General features: G+C 46.0%; 2 protein-coding genes across 3 annotated transcripts; one reads left to right on the top strand and one right to left on the bottom strand.

Moving 5' to 3' along the window:
* The first annotated feature begins 3,521 nt into the window (after positions 1-3,521).
* On the top strand, positions 3,522-4,354 carry LOC143295948 (uncharacterized). Its single transcript, XM_076607654.1, has 2 exons — positions 3,522-3,947; positions 4,196-4,354. The coding sequence occupies exons 1-2, from the start codon at positions 3,522-3,524 to the stop codon at positions 4,352-4,354; spliced, it is 585 nt and encodes a 194-aa protein (XP_076463769.1).
* Positions 4,355-7,540: 3,186 nt separating this feature from the next.
* Positions 7,541-17,795, bottom strand: LOC143278614 (uncharacterized). Of its 2 annotated transcripts, XR_013054243.1 has the most exons (5): positions 17,565-17,795; positions 14,362-14,435; positions 13,114-13,415; positions 8,419-9,975; positions 7,541-8,335 (listed from the first exon to the last, which is right to left on the bottom strand). XR_013054243.1 is itself a non-coding variant. In XM_076583289.1 (4 exons), exons 2-4 carry the CDS (start codon positions 14,405-14,407, stop codon positions 9,739-9,741), a joined length of 585 nt encoding a protein of 194 aa, XP_076439404.1. In that variant the 5' UTR covers positions 14,408-14,435; positions 17,565-17,795; the 3' UTR covers positions 7,541-9,738. The 2 variants fall into 2 exon arrangements, 1 of the variants encoding a protein (XP_076439404.1); XM_076583289.1 differs by having other exon boundaries at positions 7,541-9,975.
* Positions 17,796-20,000: the final 2,205 nt, after the last annotated feature.

Genomic DNA, 20,000 nt, shown 5'->3' with positions numbered 1-20,000 from the left:
TAGTAGTAGTAGTAACAGCAGCAGCAGCAGTAATAGTGGTAGTAGCAGCAGCAGCAGTAGTAGTAGTTGTAGTAGTAGTAACAGCAGCAGTAGTAGTAGTAGTAAAGTAAAACAGCAGCAGCAGCAGTAATGGAAGTGGTAGCAGTAGTTGTAGCAGCAGCAGCAGTAATAGTATCAATTGTAGCAGCACCAGTAGTAGTAGTAGCAGCAGCAGCAATAGTAGTACTAGTAGCATCAGCAGTAGCAGTAGTAGCAGCGGCAGACGCAGTAGCAGCAGCAGCAAAGGTAGTCGTGGGAACTTCAGTTGACACAGCACTAAAAGCACGGAGGATAAACTACGTCCAGCCGTCCAGCCATATATACATATATACATACGCACATTCTTTACCCACTCCCTCCCTCCTCCCTTTACCCACTCCCCCCCTCCCCCCTCTACCCACTCCCCCCCCTCCCCCCTCTACCCACTCTCCCTCCTCCCCCCTCTACCCACTCCCCCCCTCCCCCCCTCTACCCACCCCCTCCCTCCTCCCTTTACCCACCCACCTCATCCCTGTTTTACTTTTCACTCAAGGAGACGTGGTTATGGTTGTCTTGTTTTGTCAGATAACAGAGATACTGATACAGGGAGGGCGAGACAGAGAGACAGACAGAGACAGAGGGACACAGAGAGACAGACAGGCACAGAGACAGAGACATAGGGACAGGGAAAGAGACAGAGACAGAGGGACAGAGAGAGAGAGAGAACGAGAGAGAGGGAGAGAAGGAAGAGAGTGAGGAGAGAGAGAGAGGGAGAGAGGGGGGAGAGAGAAGGGGAGAGAGAGAGGGAGAGAGAGAGAGAGACTGGTGGGTAGCCTGAAGAGCAGGGAGTGTAGAGGCAAGCACACACACACACACACACACACACACACACACACACACACACACACACAATGATATATCACCGACAAGACTGTATATAGCATTCCCTGTAACCTACAATCCAAGCACTGCTGTGACAGCCAAGATATACATCATGTGTGTGTGTGTGTGTGTGTGTGTGTGTGTGTGTGTGTGTGTGTGTGTGTGTGTGTGTGAGTGAATGTATGTATGTATGTATGTATGTATGTGTGTGTGTGTGTGTGTGTGTGTGTGTGTGTTTATGTGTGTGTGTGTGTGTGTGTGTGTGTGTGTGTATGTGTGTGTGTATGTGTGTGTGTGTGTACATGCGCGCGCGTCGCTGTTAATGTGTACTCGTGAGTGTGTGTGTGTGTGTGTGTGCGCGCGGGCGTAAATATGCTTCACAGATACGTTTACATGTGTGTGCGTTTGTCTTTCTGTCTGTCTCTCTGTCTGTGTCTTTGGCTGATCTACCTTGCTTCGTATGCGCGCGAACCCACGTTCACGCGCGCATGAACTCGTGAGTCCTAGATTCTGCTGGGCTGGGCTGTGGGGAGTGACGGGGGGAAAGGAGGGGGCGAGGGGGAGGGGGGGGGGTATGTATGTGGTAAAGTGGGTCAAGGAAGGAAGATAAAAGAGGAGGGATGCAAATGGAGATATGTATATATACATGTGTGTGTGTGTGTGTGTGTGTGTGTGTGTGTGTGTGTGTGTGTGTGTGTGTGTGTGTGAGCGTGTTTGAAGAAGTCAGGGAAGGGGGGGGGTTGGGGATGGGGTAGACAATCTCTAGTCATCCATCTCTGACCACAAAGAGGGGGACAGACATGAGTCTCACTAACCGGCTGGTGACAGATGGACAGAGGATGGGGAGACGGAAGGTGGGGGGAGGGGGGGGGTTAGAGTTATGGGGGGGGGGGGGTTTGAGGTGTGGTTGTGGTGGAGGGCTTTGTCGAAAGCTGGAGCCACAATCCGCTGTATAATTTAGACAGACAGACAGACAGTGATAGCCACCATTCAGCTTTCGCCAGAAGTCTTTACGACATGACCTGTGGACACCCCTACCTGTCTGGTTGTTCATTTTATATTTCTGTTGTCTGCCTTTAGTATTATCATTATCATTACTGTTATTAATATTTCACGTGTGCAGTCTCCAGATTCTCAGCTCTGCAAGGAACAAAGTCAGACAACTCTACCCTGTGTCAACGAGAACTGGACGGACTCAACTCAGTGAAGACATCCAAACAGCTGCCACAACGGGGAACATCAGAGGAATGTATATTAAGTACTGGGACCAGTTCAGAGCAAACAAAACAGCCCCCCCTCATGTCCGCCACTGGAGAAGTAATCACTGACAAGAGCAATCAGACGGAGAGAATTGTGGAACACTACTCCTCCGTCCTTTACTCTAAGCAGGAACTCTGTGTCCCTCTCAGTCCCTGATGCCATCCATGCCTGCCAAGCATGGATGACTGAATTCGACGCTGAGCCAACCTTGGATGAGCTCAGCAAAGCTGAGTTCGGTGCATATCTGTTATGCATGTGTGGGTGTATATGTAAATGTGTGTCTTCATGTTTTACATCTATTTGCTTATTTATCATCAGTGTTATCTTATTTATTTATTTACTTATTATTGTTATTAATTTATTATTATTACTACTACTACTACTACTACTACTACTACTACTACTACTACTACTACCTTTTTTTTAACAATATAGTTATTTACTTATTTATTTGTGTAAGCTTATCTATTATTTATTCACCTTTTGTTTGTTTTTTTCCCTCAAGGCCTGACTAAGCGCGTTGGGTTACGCTGCTGGTCAGGCATCTGCTTGGCAGATGTGGTGTAGCGTATATGGATATGTCCGAACGCAGTGACGCCTCCTTGAGCTACTGAAACTGAGCAAAGCCATTCACATCTTCACTACAGGAAAGACATCCGGCATTGATGGAATCCCCACTGACTTACTCAAGCACTGCAAGACTGTCCTACTGCTTCTGCTGCATGAACTCCTCAGTTAGGGTTGGAAGGCACAGTACCTCAGGACATGAGGGATTCCAAGATTATCACCCTCTACAAAAACAAGGCTGAGAGAAGTGACTGCAATAACTACAGAGGCATTTCACTCCTCAGCATAGCTGGTGAAATTTACGCACGAGTTGTCCCAGTTCGCTTACAACTTCTTCTGCGTTCACTCGTATGCACACGAGTGGGCTTTTACGTGTATGACCGTTTTTACCCCGCCATGTAGGCAGCCATACTCCCGTTTTCGGGGGTGTGCATGCTGGGTATGTTCTTGTTTCCGTAACCCACCGAACGCTGACATGGATTGCAGGATCTTTAACGTGCGTATTTGATCTTCTGCTTGCATATACACACGAAGGGGGTTCAGGCACTAGCAGGTCTGCACATATGTTGACCTGGGAGATCGTGAAAATCTCCACCCTTTACCCACCAGGCGCCGTCACCGTGATTCGAACCCGGGACCCTCAGATTGACAGTCCAACGCTTTAACCACTCGGCTATTGCGCCCGTCGTTCGCTTACAACAACTCGCCGAACGTCACAGTGAGGTTTTCGTGCCAACAGATCGACGACAGACATGCTCTGCTAGCTTCACGAGAAATGCACAGAAGAACAGAGCATGCCCTTGTACGTTATTCTCATCGACCTCACCAAGGCATTCGATCTCGTACGCAGAGAGGGCTTTTTCAAGATTCTACCGAAGACAGGCTGTCCACCGAAGCAGCAGAGCCTTATTGAATCCCTCCATACCAACATGAAGGAGACTGTCCTGTACGACGGCAGCATATCCCAGCCAATCGGCATAGGCTGTGGCGTAAAACAAGGCTGTGCCCTCGCCCCTTCGCTCTTAGGGATCATCTTTGCTGTTCTCCTGAAGCATGCTTTTGGCACTGCAGCAGAGGGAATCTACCTTCACACGAGACCAGATGGCAGGCCATTCAAACTTGCCCGCCTTAAAGACAAAACAGAAGTACCGGAGGTCCTGATCAGGGACATGCTGTTTGCAGATGCCGCAGTCACACCACACACGGGAACTCCGGACCCTGTTAGATCGCTTCTCTCTGCCGTGCAAGGACTTTGGACTGACTGTAAGACAAAATAAGACTCAATTTTTGGGCCAGGTTGTAAAAGCTTCACCAATCATCACCATCGATGACTATGAGTTGGAGGCTGTGAACCAATTCACATACATCGGGTCCATCATCAGTAGCAACTTCTCCTTGGACAAAGAGATCGACAAGAGGCCTGGAAAGGCGGCAGCCACACTCGCACAAACTCTGTGTCATGACCAAGATGGCAGTGTACAACGCCTGCATTGTCAGCACACTGTTCTATGCGAGTGAGACGTGGTCAGCCTGCGCCAAGCAGGAGAAGAGACTGAACGCCTTCCACTTGAAATGTATCCGTCACATCCTGGGCATGTCGTGGAAGGACAAAGTGCCCAACACCTAAGTGCTGTCTCATGCCGGCCTGTTCACACTCTTCAGGCTTCGCTGGCTGGGCCACGTCCATCGTTCGGAGGAGGGCTGACTTTTCCGATTTTTATAAGTTGGATCCCCGGTTTTAGTGCACCTGGTAGCTAAGGGTGGAGATATTTCCCAGGTAAAAAAATGCGCTGACCTGCTTGTAGTACCTGAACCACTTTGTGTGTATACGCATGCAGATGATCAAAATACGCACGTTAAAGATCATGTAATCCATGTCAGCGCTCGGTAGGTTATGGAAACAAAGAACATACCCAGCATGCACACCGCCTCCACGAAAACAAATCATTTACCATATACAACAGTACTGTTTTCTACAAGCATAAATTTTACTCTCGATGTTAACTCGTGGCCTCTATTTGGACGAGCTCCTTAAACCTTAACAAAAATATCCAATAAAATTGTCTTGAGCATGTAAAAAGCAAGATATCTAAAATTACCCCCTTCCATTGAAAAAACTCCCACTTGGCAGACATGTCAAAAATGTAGCTCCTCCCCAATTCTTAAATTTCAGTATTTATTCCTTACATTTCCACTATAACATTTGAGCAACATGTGACAACTCATCGCCCCTTCACAGGCTCATAACTTTCACAATAAACCGTGACAAGAGAAAGGTCACAACAAACAGGAGACAGAAAATACAAACGTAACAATGAACCACGACGGAGGAAAACAATACATAAACAAGACTGGAACACAAGCTCCTACCTAGAGCGACGTGACGTTTCCCCACGATTCGAACGGAGGCACAGCACCAGGCGCGCCAGGCAACTGGAGAAACGCTGACAGGACAAGAACAAAAGTCACCCACTGGCCACCGCACAGTGTTCTGTAAACAACGGGTGCTAACATCGAAACACAGATGAAGAACAGTTCCACTGGCGGACACAAAGTCGTTTACAGAGGAAAAAGAACGACGAACATCAGCCGCTAAGCGCTGGTTCTACCACCGTCCTTCTCCAAGGACTGACTCCCTTCGAGTGAAGCTAGGGACAAACCGGCGAGGAGCATTTGAAGCATTAGAACTCTGCTCACTCTGTTCACTCAGCTTCCTATATATTTTTTTTCCCGTTCAATTGCACGAGACACTTACAAAACATAAAAAAAACATGAGACAACAGCACGACCTCTCTCTACGCTCGAACGCAAAGGGAACACGCACGATGGAAAACATCGTGCACGCGCATAAGAAACACACCCGCCTGTGTTACGTGGTGTGGTGTGTTGTAGTTGTGTTGTGATGTGGTGCTGTGTTACGTGGTGTGGTGTGTTGTGGTTGTATTGTGATGTGGTGCTGTGTTGCGTGGTGTGGTGTGTTGTGGTTGTATTGTGATGTGGTGCTGTGTTACGTGATGTGGTGTGTTGTAGTTGTAGTTGTGATGTGGTGCTGTGTTACGTGATGTGGTGTGTTGTAGTTGTGATGTGGTGCTGTGTTAAGTGGTGTGGTGTGTTGCAGTTGTGATGTGGTGCTGTGTTACGTGGTGTGTTGTAGTTGTGATGTGGTGCTGTGTTACGTGGTGTGGTGTGTTGTAGTTGTGATGTGATGTGGTGCTGTGTTACGTGATGTGGTGTGTTGTGTTGTGATGTGGTGCTGTGTTACGTGGTGTGGTGTGTTGTAGTTGTGATGTGGTGCTGTGTTACGTGGTGTGGTGTGTTGCAGTTGTGTTGTGATGTGGTGCTGTGTTACGTGGTGTGGTATGTTGTGTTGTGATGTGGTGCTGTGTTACGTGATGTGGTGTGTTGTGTTGTGATGTGGTGCTGTGTTACGTGATGTGGTGTGTTGTAGTTGTGATGTGGTGCTGTGTTACGTGATGTGGTGTGTTGTGTTGTGATGTGGTGCTGTGTTATGTGGTGTGGTGTGGTGTGATGTGATGTGGTGCTGTGTTACGTGATGTGGTGTGTTGTGTTGTGATGTGGTGCTGTGTTACGTGGTGTGGTGTGTTGTAGTTGTGATGTGGTTCTGTGTTACGTGGTGTGGTGTGTTGTAGTTGTGATGTGGTGCTGTGTTACGTGATGTGGTGTGTTGTAGTTGTGATGTGGTGCTGTGTTACGTGGTGTGGTGTGTTGTAGTTGTGTTGTGATGTGGTGCTGTGTTACGTGGTGTGGTGTGTTGTAGTTGTGATGTGATGTGGTGCTGTGTTACGTGGTGTGGTGTGTTGTAGTTGTGATGTGGTGCTGTGTTACGTGGTGTGGTGTGTTGTAGTTGTGATGTGGTGCTGTGTTACGTGGTGTGGTGTAGTTGTGTTGTGATGTGGTGCTGTGTTACGTGGTGTGGTGTGTTGTTGTGATGTGATGTGGTGCTGTGTTACGTGGTGTGGTGTGTTGTTGTGTTGTGATGTGGTGCTGTGTTACGTGGTGTGGTGTGTTGTAGTTGTGATGTGATGTGGTGCTGTGTTACGTGGTGTGTTGTAGTTGTGTTGTGATGTGGTGCTGTGTTACGTGGTGTGGTGTGTTGTAGTTGTGATGTGATGTGGTGCTGTGTTACGTGGTGTGGTGTGTTGTTGTGATGTGATGTGGTGCTGTGTTACGTGGTGTGGTGTGTTGTAGTTGTGATGTGATGTGGTGCTGTGTTACGTGGTGTGGTGTGTTGTAGTTGTGATGTGGTGCTGTGTTACGTGGTGTGGTGTGTTGTAGTTGTGATGTGGTGCTGTGTTGCGTGGTGTGGTGTGTTGTAGTTGTTTTGTGATACGCGCGCACACACACACACACACACACACACACACATACACACACACACTCACACCTCATCATCATCATCATCATCATCATCATCATACACAGAGATACAGGTAATCATACAGACACACATACACATACACGGACACAAACACACACAGACACAAACATACACGCCACACAGACAGACAGACAGACAGACACGCACACGCAGACACACACACACACACACACACACACACACACACACACACCATCATCATCATCATCATCATCCACAGAGGTACAGGTAATCACACAGACACACATACACATACACGGACACAAACACACACAGACACAAACACACACGCCACACAGACACAGACAGACAGACACACACACACACACACACACACACACACACACACACACACGCACGCACACATTATCCAACCAAAGGGAAATGAGAACGCTGAGACAATGATGATTCCTTTTTGAAAATAGCCTGTTTCATTCAAAAGGCGGGGTGAAAACAATGAGGATAGAATCTATATACATAAAGAAGCGATGTGAAATGAGAAGTGGGAGAGAAAACTAGAACAATTGGCATAGCCTTTGTCACTTTACAACAAAGCGCACACCCACAGCTGAATCAGTGTCAATCCGGGAAAAGAAAGAAAGAGAGAGAAAGAGAGAGAGAGAGTCAGACAGAGATACAGATAGAGACAAACAGAGCGAAAGTTAGTTCTGACTGCCCACACATCCCTAGAAATGAATATACCCAAAATGTCCACAACGTGTGACAGCCTTCCGGTTACAATGTCACATCACTGTCCATGAACATTTCTACAGCAAAAAAAAAAAAATGTTACCATAGAAATAAAGGACTGGTCTTGCCATCAACCTGGAATTGAAAAACAACAAGAGCAACATTCTTTTGTGATGAGAAAACAAAACAAAAAACAACATCATTGCTTTACTATTGAGGTAGTCGTTCAGTCTTTCCATCCCTAACATCGCTTGTCTTTTGTCTGACATGAGCAGACATCAGCATCAAACCCACAGGAATAGGATTTATAGGATTCAACACGAAACAACACAGTCGGCATTTACGGTAAGGGACACTGATGCCAATTTCGAAAGACAACATTGCTGACAACTGGTTTGCCGTCTTTTACATGGCGGACATTGACGCAGCCGACCTCAGATAAATCACAGAGGAAGACTGAGGCTAAAGATGTTTGACGGGGAACAGACTCTGACAGTGAAGAACATTGACGCAAACAACCTCATTAAAACACAGAGGAAGACTGAGGCTAAAGATGTTTGACGGGAAACAGACTGACAGTGAAGAACATTGACGCAAACAACCTCATTAAAACACAGAGGAAGACTGAGGCTAAAGATGTTTGACGGGGAACAGACTCTGACAGTGAAGAACACTGACGCAAACAACCTTATTAAAACACAGAGGAAGACTAACGCTAAAGATGTTTGACGGGGAACAGACTCTGACAGTGAAGAACATTGACGCAAACAACCTCATTAAAACACAGAGGGAGACTAACGCTAAAGATGTTTGACAGGGAACAGACTCTGACAGTGAAGAACATTGACGCAAACAACCTCATTAAAACACAGAGGAAGACTAACGCTAAAGATGTTTGACGGGAAACAGACTCTGACAGTGAAGAACATTGACGCAAACAACCTTATTAAAACACAGAGGAAGACTAACGCTAAAGATGTTTGACGGGGAACAGACTCTGACAGTGAAGAACATTGACGCAAACAACCTTATTAAAACACAGAGGAAGACTAACGCTAAAGATGTTTGACGGGAAACAGACTCTGACAGTGAAGAACATTGACGCAAACAACCTCATTAAAACACAGAGGGAGACTAACGCTAAAGATGTTTGACGGGAAACAGACTCTGACAGTGAAGAACATTGACGCAAACAACCTTATTAAAACACAGAGGAAGACTAACGCTAAAGATGTTTGACGGGAAACAGACTGACAGTGAAGAACAGTGACGCAAACAACCTCATTAAAACACAGAGGGAGACTAACGCTAAAGATGTTTGACGGGAAACAGACTGACAGTGAAGAACATTGACGCAAACAACCTCATTAAATCACAGAGGAAGACTGAGGCTAAAGATGTTTGACGGGGAACAGACTCTGACAGTGAAGAACAATGACACAAACAACCTCAGAAAAACGTCATTGCCCTGATGTAAAGAGAACATAGACTGTGAACTTTCTGGATTCATCACGAAAAGGACACATTCAGTCTTCGTGTTTACATCATTGGCATAGGTTTTTACATCATTTCATCAAAAACCCATACCATGTGCAAAGATGCTAAACTGCAGAACGCACATTTACATCTGGCACATGGATGAGGGCCGTTTTGCATCTTGGACATGGAGAGGCCAGTTAAACCAGGAACATAGAGGCCGTTTTACATCATTTCGTCAATAAATCACACACACACACACACCATGCGCAAATACTTGAAACTCAAGAACGAACGTTTACATCAGGAAGTCTCTTAACATCGTGTACACATTAAGAGGCCCGCTATATTTCATGGACATTTCGGTCTTCCCCGTCTGCTCCCAGCCTTAAGAGTCAGTGGGGCGCCGCCCAGAGCACCTGCTGACGGAAACAAGAGGCACGACTCTACATCATGGACATGGACGCAAAGGCCAGCGGGTTGAAGCCCGGGGAGAACATCCCGCCTTGCTGGCTGCCGCTGCTTCCGCTGGCTCCGGACGCCCCTCCCCTGTTGAAGAGCATGTTGGTGAGGGCGTAGTTGTCCGGAGCGTCCATCATCTGCCCCACCAGCATGGGGGCTAGCATGGGGCTGAGGCCCATGTTCTTCGCCATCATGTTGCTCAGCATGTCCGTCATCATCACCTGCGCAGATTTGTTGTGATTGCGCTTTTCAGTCACAGGTTCAGTTCTAAGGAGGTTGGAGAGACAGGCAGAGAAAGAGAGAGGGGGTATAGGAAGGGGGAGAGAGATATATGTATATGTAGGAAGGAGAGAGAGAGGGGGGGGAGAGAGAGAAGGTGAGATAGGAAGAAAGAGAGAGGGAGAGAAGGGAAGATAGCAAGGGAGATAAAGAGAGATTAGGAGATTGAGAGAGATTTTGGGACATAGGAATGGAGAGAGAGAGACAGAGACAGAGACAGAGAGAGACAGAGAGACTGGGAGACTGGGAGGGAGAGAGATATATATTGGGAAAGACAGACAGAGACTGAGGCGGAAACGGAGACAGAACTGTTTTTATGTTGAGGCCACCGACCTGTATACATATGGATGCACGTGCTGTACACACACACACACACACACACACACACACACACACACACACACACACACACACACACACACACTTGTGAAAACCAAACCTTAAGTTGGATGAATAACCAAATTTAGAACGAACAACTGATAACTGATTATATAACCAAACTAAAATAACAAGCTATGGGTCATTCAGAAACACCTCTTTGCATCCAGAGAGATGCAGAGAGCGGGCGATTTCAGTTTCAGTTCCTCAAGGAGGTGTCATACACTGCGTTCGGACAAATCCATCTACGCCACACCAAACATGTGCCAGACAGATACCTGACCAGCAGCAAAACCCAACGCGCTCAAAAGAGGTCTTTGTAACAGTAATGTGATGTGTAATAGTATGAAGATACAGCGATGGGGGACGGGGGGGGGGCGGCAAGGGGGGGGGGGAGGGTGTCAGCGAACGTAGAAGACAATGGTAACATGGCTGGGCTAGAAATGACTGCAGCTCTGCGCTCAGCATAAAGATGAATGACATAGCAAAACGTGTGTGTGTGTGTGTGTGTGTGTGTGTGTGTGTGTGTGTGTGTGTGTGTGTGTGTGCGTGTGCTTATGTTTCTGTGCATGTGTTTCTGTGCATTTGTCACTAAAAACCATAAAATGATTCATGTATTTGGTTGTGTAATGAACTATATGTACATATATATATATATATATATATATATATATATATATATATATATATATATATGTGTGTGTGTGTGTGTGTGTGTGTGTGTGTGTGTGTGTGTGTGTGTGTGTGTGTGTGTATATATATATATATCAACATAATCACTTACATCAGTTATTTATGTCAACATTTTTCCCATCTATTCTGAATGTCATAATGAATTTATATATATATATATATATATATATATGTATATATGTATATATATATATATATATATATATATATATATATATAACGGTGGTCGACCCAAGAAAGTCCGGGAAAAAAACAAAAAAAAAACCAACGCTAGACAGGCCTTGAGTGCATGCGTGTATTGTGCACCTGTCAGAAGGGATTACTTCTACAGAATGTTGCCAGAGGGCAGCCCTCGTGTTCCTGTGGAGTCTTTGTCAGTGCGCCAAGTGCGTGCTGCACACGGGACCTCGGTTTATTGTCTCATCCACACGACGAGACGCCCAGTTTTGGTTTTGTAGTTGTATTTCTTTTTATCACATCAGATTTCTCTGTGTGAAATTCGGGCTGCTCTCTACCCAGGGAGAGCGCGTCGCTACACTACAGCGCCACCCATTTTTTTGTATTTTTTTTCCTGCGTGTAGTTTGTTTTTCCTATCGAAGAGGATTTTTCTACAGAATTTTGCCAGGAACAACCCTTTTGTTGCCGTGGGTTCTTTTACGTGCGCTAAATGCATGCTGCACACGGGACCTCGGTTTATCGTCTCATCCGAATGACTAGCGTCCAGACCACCACTCAAGGTCTAGTGGAGGGGGAGAAAATATCGGCGGCTGAACCGTGATTCGAACCAGCGCACTCAGATTCTCTCTCGCTTCCTAGGCGGACGCGTTACCTCTAGGCCATCACTCCAGTCCAACTTGGGAGAAAGGGCGAGAGTAGGAATCAAACCCGCTACCTCATGGACGATACACTGGCAGATTAGCGTCTTAACCATTCTGCCACCTTCCTCCCTGAGACAGGGCGCATAGAGAGAGAGAGGGAGGGGGAGGGCGGAGGGGGGCAGAAGAGGGCAGAGAATGAAGGTAAGAGAAGAGAGAGAGGGAGAGGAGAGAGAGAGAGAGAGAGAGAGAGAGAGAGAGAGAGAGAGAGAGAGAGAGAGAGATGTAGTTCTTTCAGTTTCAGTTTCAGTGTAAACGCCACGCCACATCTACTGTTGGTTTTCAGATTCAGTTTCAAGGAGATGTTGCAGCGTAGCAGGCTGATCCATATACGCTACACCACATCTGCTGTTGACAAAACAAAAGGAGAAGATGGCTGACCTTGACGTAAGCCTAACGCGGTGATGAGGCCTTAAAAGTCTACCCAAGAATTGTGTCAAACATCAACATGAAATAAAGTAATCAGACAAAATAAACAAAAGAAATGGATACATGAAAATATAGGTAAGTGAAAGGATAATAAGAGGGAGTGATGATGTTCGTCCTTCGGATTTCAAGACGACCATGGCTTCAAGAATCAGATGGAAGATCGGTGGCAGTGGGTCCAGAGGTGACTGATGAGACTAATCCGGGCCCTGAAGGCTCTCTCACATGTGGGACACAAGTGAGTGGGTGCTGTCGTGGCAGTGGATGTTGCTCGGGCCTTGCGCACAGCACGCTTTCGTTGTGCCTCGGTGATGCGCCTGGCTTCGGCTGCACGAGACCCTGTGGTGATCTTGCTGCGCCAAGCTGGACGGTCCTGAGCAAGCGTCTCCCATGTAGTTTGAAGTAATGATTTGCGCTTAAAGTGAGGGAGAGTTGCGCAGGTCGTCAGCCTCACTCTCTCGTCCCGGCCTCTCTGGGCCCAGTGACAAGACATAGTCGAGACGGCTGGAGATAGGTCAGGCTGCAGTAGATGGCCAGCAGTGTTCTGCATGTCTCACTGCGCCCTTTTAGCGCTCCACGGTGCATTGCTGAGAATCGCCTTTCTGCCCGTTTAACCAGTGATGGTTTCTTCGGCAGAGGAAGAGTAAGAAGGTAAATGATCTGGGAAACACACACACACACACACACACACACACACAGAGACTAACCTTGAAGTACTTGTCCATCCCCCCACGCAGGTAGTAGTACTGCGCTGTGTTGCTGCCCCCCATACGGGACAGGAGGGGCAGCATAATGGCACGCCTCAGGTTGTCCCCGCCCATCAGGCCGTACGTCATCATGGGGTTCTGGAAGATCTGACCCATGGGGTTGTTGGCGTTGTTGGTGGAGGAGGAGGCGGGGTTAGGGACGTTGCCCAGAAGCCCACCTCCCAGGGAGGCGGTGGGGGTGAGGGGGCCGGAGGAGGAGGGGTCGGCGCCTTGGGATCCAGTGGCCCCGAACGGGAACTGGGCTGAAAACACGGGCACGGCTCACTGCATCTCTTGTTGAAACACCCACCCCGGTATCCGTCACACACACACACACACACACACACACACACACAACACGCACACACATCACATCACACACACACACACATCACATCACACACACACACACAGACACGCACACACACGCACACACACACACACGCACACACACACACACACACACACACACACACACACACACACACACACACACACACACACACACACACAAATAAATAAATAAAAGATTAAAAAGAATACTGAGCAGAAACGCCGGAAACGCTGGTATGCCAGATGCAGACACATGGAGAGGGTGAGACAGTTGCATGTGCACAGGCAGACTCGTGGCACACAGAGACAGACAGAGACAGACAGACAGACAGAGCGACACAGAGCGCACAGAGACCGATCCATGATAGACAACTGGCCCATGACAAAGAGAGAGACAGACACAGACAGAGAGAGAGAGAGATTCTTCTTCTTCTGCGTTCGTGGGCTGCAACTCCCACGTTCACTCGTATGTACACGAGTGGGCTTTTACGTGTATGACCGTTTTTACCCCGCCATGTAGGCAGCCATACTCCGTTTTCGGGGGTGTACATGCTGGGTATGTTCTTGTTTCCATAACCCACCGAACGCTGACATGGATTACAGGATCTTTAACATGCGTATTTGATCTTCTGCTTGCATATACACACGAAGGGGGTTCAGGCACTAGCAGGTCTGCACATATGTTGACCTGGGAGATCGTAAAAATCTCCACCCTTTACCCACCAGACGCCGTCACCGTGATTCGAACCCGGGACCCTCAGATTGACAGTCCAACGCTTTAACCATTCGGCTATTGCGCCCGTTGAGAGAGAGAGATGACCTTGACAGAAGAATGAACAGACATCCCCCCCGAAACACCCAGGAACTGTGACTCACCAGCAGAAGCGGCCACAAGGCCCAGGAAAACAACAGCCCTGAACATGGTCACTGTGGATGTGGGGACCTCGTGTCTGAAAGAGATACAGCGCTTTACCCATTGCCTGTGTATGTCATTGACCTCCGGCCTACACACACACACACACACACACACACACACACACACACACACACACACACACACACACAAATAGGTCTGTCACTTAAGAATGGAAAATACGTAAATTTCAAAACCATACTCGTGTAACAACTGCTGAGACTACAACTGCTACTACTAGTACTCCGACACAATCACTACAAAGAAAACCTCAAAATATTAATGTAGTCCATTCCTGATGTGACAAGGACATACGATCCAAGATATGTCTACAATTATGTCAAAAGACGTTGAAAGAAAGAAAGGAAAACAAACAAACTGAGAAGAAAAACGAAAGAAAAGGATTTTTTAAAGCCAAAAAACACAGTGATGTCAGCGATAAAACCAACAGTCTGTATCGCCTGATTGATATTGATAATAACTAACCCCAAACACCGCACTTTGCTGAACGTAAAGTTGATGAATATATAGGGGATTTTATATTCTCTGAAATATCTATTCAACGAGCAGAATAATTTGGCAAGATTTCAGGACCTTTCAAAAATGCACAAAAAAGCACAACCTGTATAGTTGAGAAGTGAAAAAAAAAAAAAATCAAAATGTATACAACAGTTGAATATTAAGCAGGTTCTGGAACGATTTAAGAAACAAAGAATATGGTTTACGAAAGATAAAGATTATGAAAATATCAAGTATGTAGAAAAACAATCTTAACTGAAGACTTTATATAATTTATAGATTTGAAATATTACACCTACAGGGCGTGTGCTGTATCAAAATTGCGTGTCCTTCCAAATATTCACCTGTGGATTTATTTGACTTCTAATCCTTCTCGGTGACTTTAAGATTAATTGTAAGGCAGTGTTTTTGTTCGTCTGGTTACCGATACAAAACATGTGAAAGACAGCAACAAAAAAAGTATTTAGGGAGGAGGTTTTAACACACCTGATATAATAGATAAGATCGAAATGGTTTATTTAGTCATGTATCTATTGATTTATTTGGATCAGTCAACTTCAGAATGTCATACCATCATGTCTATGTGTTGCTATAGCAGAAAGTTCTCTTCACTCGGAACTATCAAGGTGAATAATACGGCGGTCGTCTTTTTACCACCTTCCTCAGCAAAACTGACACAGGAAAGTCTTGGGCTGGTCGGACTTCGAGTGAGACAGCCCAGTTCACTTCGAGTCGCCTGGCCATAGGCGTTCGACCATGGTGTTGGAAGAGACCATAGTGTTGGAAGAGACCATGGCGTTGGAAGAGACCATAGTGTTGGAACAGACCATGGTGTTGGAACAGACCATGGTGTTGGAACAGTCCATGGTGTTGGAACAGTCCATGGTGTTGGAACAGACCATGGTGTTGGAACAGACCATAGTGTTGGAACAGACCATGGTGTTGGAACAGACCATGGTGTTGGAACAGTCCATGGTGTTGGAACAGACCCGTCAGACCATGGTGTTGGAACAGACCATAGTATTGGAACAGACCATGGTGTTGGAACAGACCATAGTGTTGGAACAGACCCGCCAGACCATGGTGTTGGAACAGACCATAGTGTTGGAACAGACCCGCCAGACCATGGTGTTGGAACAGACCATGGTGTTGGAACAGACCCGTCAGACCATGGTGTTGGAACAGACCATAGTGTTGGAACAGACCATGGTGTTGGAACAGACCATAGTGTTGGAACAGACCCGCCAGACCATGGTGTTGGAACAGACCATGGTGTTGGAACAGACCATGGTGTTGGAACAGACCATAGTGCTGGAACAGACCATGATGTTAGAACAGACCATAGTGATGGAACAGACCATGATGTTAGAACAGACCATAGTGATGGAACAGACCATGATGTTAGAACAGACCAGAGTGTTGGAACAGTCCATGGTGTTGGAACAGACCATGGTGTTGGAACAGACCATAGTGTTGGAACAGACCATAGTGTTGGAACAGACCATGGTGTTGGAACAGACCATGGTGTTGGAACAGACCATGGTGTTGGGACAGACCATGGTGTTGGAACAGACCATAGTGTTGGAACAGACCATGATGTTAGAACAGACCATGGTGTTGGAACAGACCATAGTGTTGGAACAGACCATGATGTTGGAACAGACCATAGTGTTGGAACAGACCATAGTGTTGGAACAGACCATGGTGTTGGAACAGACCATGGTGTTGGAACATGCCCGTCAGAGGATTTTTTTCTCGTCTTGGATTTGAACGGAATCAAACAACTCAGCAACTTTCGTTAACGCTCGATATTGTCTCGCATTCAAGTTCGTCGGTTACTGGCAAAAATACTTCTACAATTACTACAACTACTACTAAGAATAATAATAATAATAATAATAATAATAATAATAATAACAAGAATAATAATAATAATAATAACAAGTATCATCACCATCATTAGAAGAAGAAGAATATCGTCAGACCGAGGGTTGCATATTTAAAAAACAAAAAGTAAATAAACGATTTCGATAAAGGTTACAAACAGGGACAGAAAGAAAACGAACAGGGATATCCGTCATATCTTTAGAGTTTGCAGTGTAATGTACATCACGACATGATTTCATGAAGACTTCTCTCTCGTCCTGTGGTTTCAGTTTCAGTTTCAGTAGCTCAAGGAGGCGTCACTGCGTTCGGACAAATCCATAATTATACGCTACACCACATCTGCCAAGCAGATGCCTGACCAGCAGCGTAACCCAACGCGCTTAGTCAGGCCTTGAGAAAAAAAAGGTGAATAAATAATAGATAAGCTTACACAAATAAATAAATAAATAAATAAATAAATAAGTAAATAATAACTATAAAAAAAATTTTTTAAAAACAACACCCCCACCCCCCACCCCCAAAAAAAGAAAAGAAAAGAAAGCAATAATAAATAAATAAATAAATAAGATAACAATGATGATAAATAAGCAAATAGATGTAAAACATGAAGACACACATTCACATATACACCCACACATACATAACAGATATGCACCGAACATGCAGTGGATTTCACTGTAGTTGTAGTATGAGGTTTTCGAAATAGTAGTTTCAACCCTTAAGAAAACGTTCACCCCTCTGAACACTCTTGAATACTCACCTGAAAACAGATGAACAGCTACTTTTCGTAGGGTTGAGATCTCTTGTCCTCCAAGAGACGCCAGAAAAGATACCAGGCTGTCTTCAGATGTGGTGGTGGTGGTGGTGGTGGTGGTGTAGCGAAAGAGATACCAGCGCTTTGTGTGGAGGGTTGTGGACAACAACGCCTGTTTATATACACATGCCAGCTGTGGTCAACATCACCCATCATGACCCGCTATTCTCCCAGGGTTTTTTTTTTTTCTTTTTTTCTTTTCTTGTTGCTGTTATTGTTAGTGGTGGTGTTGGTGTTATGTTTGCTTTTAAACTCCACCCATGCCCCAGTCACGAACTAAGCCTTCCCCCAAATCCCCCCTTTCCCCACTCTCTCAACTTCAACACCATACTTCAACACCTGCCCCCCCCCCCCTCCCCCCCCCCCCGCGCCCCCCCCCTCCCCCCATGCCCCCTCCACCGCTCCCTCTCTCTCTCTCCATCATCTCCTGTACTCGTCACACGCCCCAGGCCCAACAACGAAAGGACGAACGAATCAGGTGCGGGTTACTTCGTGTCTTTACCTCTGAGCGTTGTCTCCCCCTCGTAGCGGCGTGACGGAGGCTACGTCACAGACCTTGTCAGCTGTCGTCACGCCCAAGCCGACAATACACGTCACAGCTGCTCCTCCACCAGGGGAGGGACAAACGTGATCGGAGAGGAATGGCAAACGGCGCGCAGATTGCCGCACGCTGGTCACGTGTTTGACATAACGTGACGACGCTGTGTTGTGGGGGTGATGGAGGGGGGCGGGGGGGGGTCTTCTTTTTTTGGGGGAGGAGAGGGGGGTTGTTGTTTTGCTTTAAGTTTGTTTTGTTTTTTCTTAATAATTATCATGTGGGACTCGTCGAAAGGGTGATTCGCAGCTTTCAGAGGCTGTTATTATGCAATACATTATAATTTATATTGTATTGTATTGTATAGCATTGGATTGTATTGTATTGCATTGTATATCTGCAGCATAGATTTCGGATTGGTCCCCTCGTCAGAAACCTGCGCAGCCATGAATGGAGAAAGTTATCTAAAAAGTAATAAATGAATAAAAAAAATGTTTAAATAATTTCTAAAATGGGTTGTGAAATAAGAATCACTTTGATGAAAAATATAACAAAATAAGAAATGTCCAGATTTTTTTACCACCACCACTACAACAACAACAACAACAACCACAACTACATCACATCTTCCAGAACTACTGCTACTGCTATCACTACTTCTGTTGTTGCTGCTGCTGCTTCTACTACTACAACTGTTTATGTAAGTTTGTGCCTGCCTTTGTGTGCGTATGTGTTAGGGTAGCTGATAGATACACATGTATTGTTAAAATGTATGTACGCAGTGTGTGTGTGTGTGTGTGTGTGTGTGTGTGTGTGTGTAGTCATATTTTGGTGTGTGGTATATGTTGACAAAGCGTTTTTGTAAAGCACCTAGAGCCGATTTCTGGATAGTGTGCTATATAAGTATCCATTATTATTATTATTATTATTATTATTATTTGCCACAACCCATAAGGGGTTGCCCATGAGTTCCGTCGGGGTAGCAGACAGGGGGAACCCACAGGAAAAAGTCAAGGGAACAAATCTGTAACAAGACTCCCATGTCTCTGTAGACAATGCTCTAACTCGTTATGAAGGAGTACCCCTCCCCCTCCCTTTCCTTAAGCAATACACATTACGCAAGTAGGCGAGTAAGTGGATATTGATGCAGCCGCTTCCACACAACTACCAATGACAACAAGTACAGCAACCGCCCATTATTGTTTCTCATAATTAAGGAGTTAAACCTGCATATAATACGCAAGACACATTTACCCTAAATGACAGTTTGTCGTTATTTATAATGCTAGTTTCGAACTGCAGAAACAAAACTCAATGAGGTAATATTACAAATCATCGTACTACATTTCCAACACGACACAAAAATATTTTTGGGAAATTTAGACACAGTTTCCATTGCAAAGAAGGTATATTTGAAACAATAAATCGAGCCGAATACATGTCAAAATAACACACTTAACAACCTTATCAATTCCCCCCAAAATATCTAGAAATAAAATACTGGATGATTTCCGTTAAAACAATCCCAAAAATACAACCAAATGTCACAAGTTACGACACTAACTCCACGAGGACAAACTAACTATACAACTCCCCCCTCACCTGTCACCAGGAATCAGGCTCACCACTGGCCCAGGAGAGAACAAGAAACACAGATCCACACAGAGGCAGAAGGGGGTCACACCAGAACCGAACCCCACGACTGTCCGAGAGGGCACCCAACAGCTCGCTTGCTGGAACGGCGACCCTTCTCCTTCCAAAGCTCGGCACCAAAGGCCAAGCAAAACTCTCCCTTCACAACGACGTTAACTCCGAACTCATCTCAAGAGTTCAGAGCGAGAAGGACT

The sequence above is a fragment of the Babylonia areolata genome, chromosome 2 (genome assembly GCF_041734735.1).
Source record: "Babylonia areolata isolate BAREFJ2019XMU chromosome 2, ASM4173473v1, whole genome shotgun sequence".
Taxonomy (NCBI): domain Eukaryota; kingdom Metazoa; phylum Mollusca; class Gastropoda; order Neogastropoda; family Buccinidae; genus Babylonia; species Babylonia areolata.
Note: the sequence above shows the minus strand (reverse complement) of the source record. Positions and strands in the feature narration are given on the sequence as shown.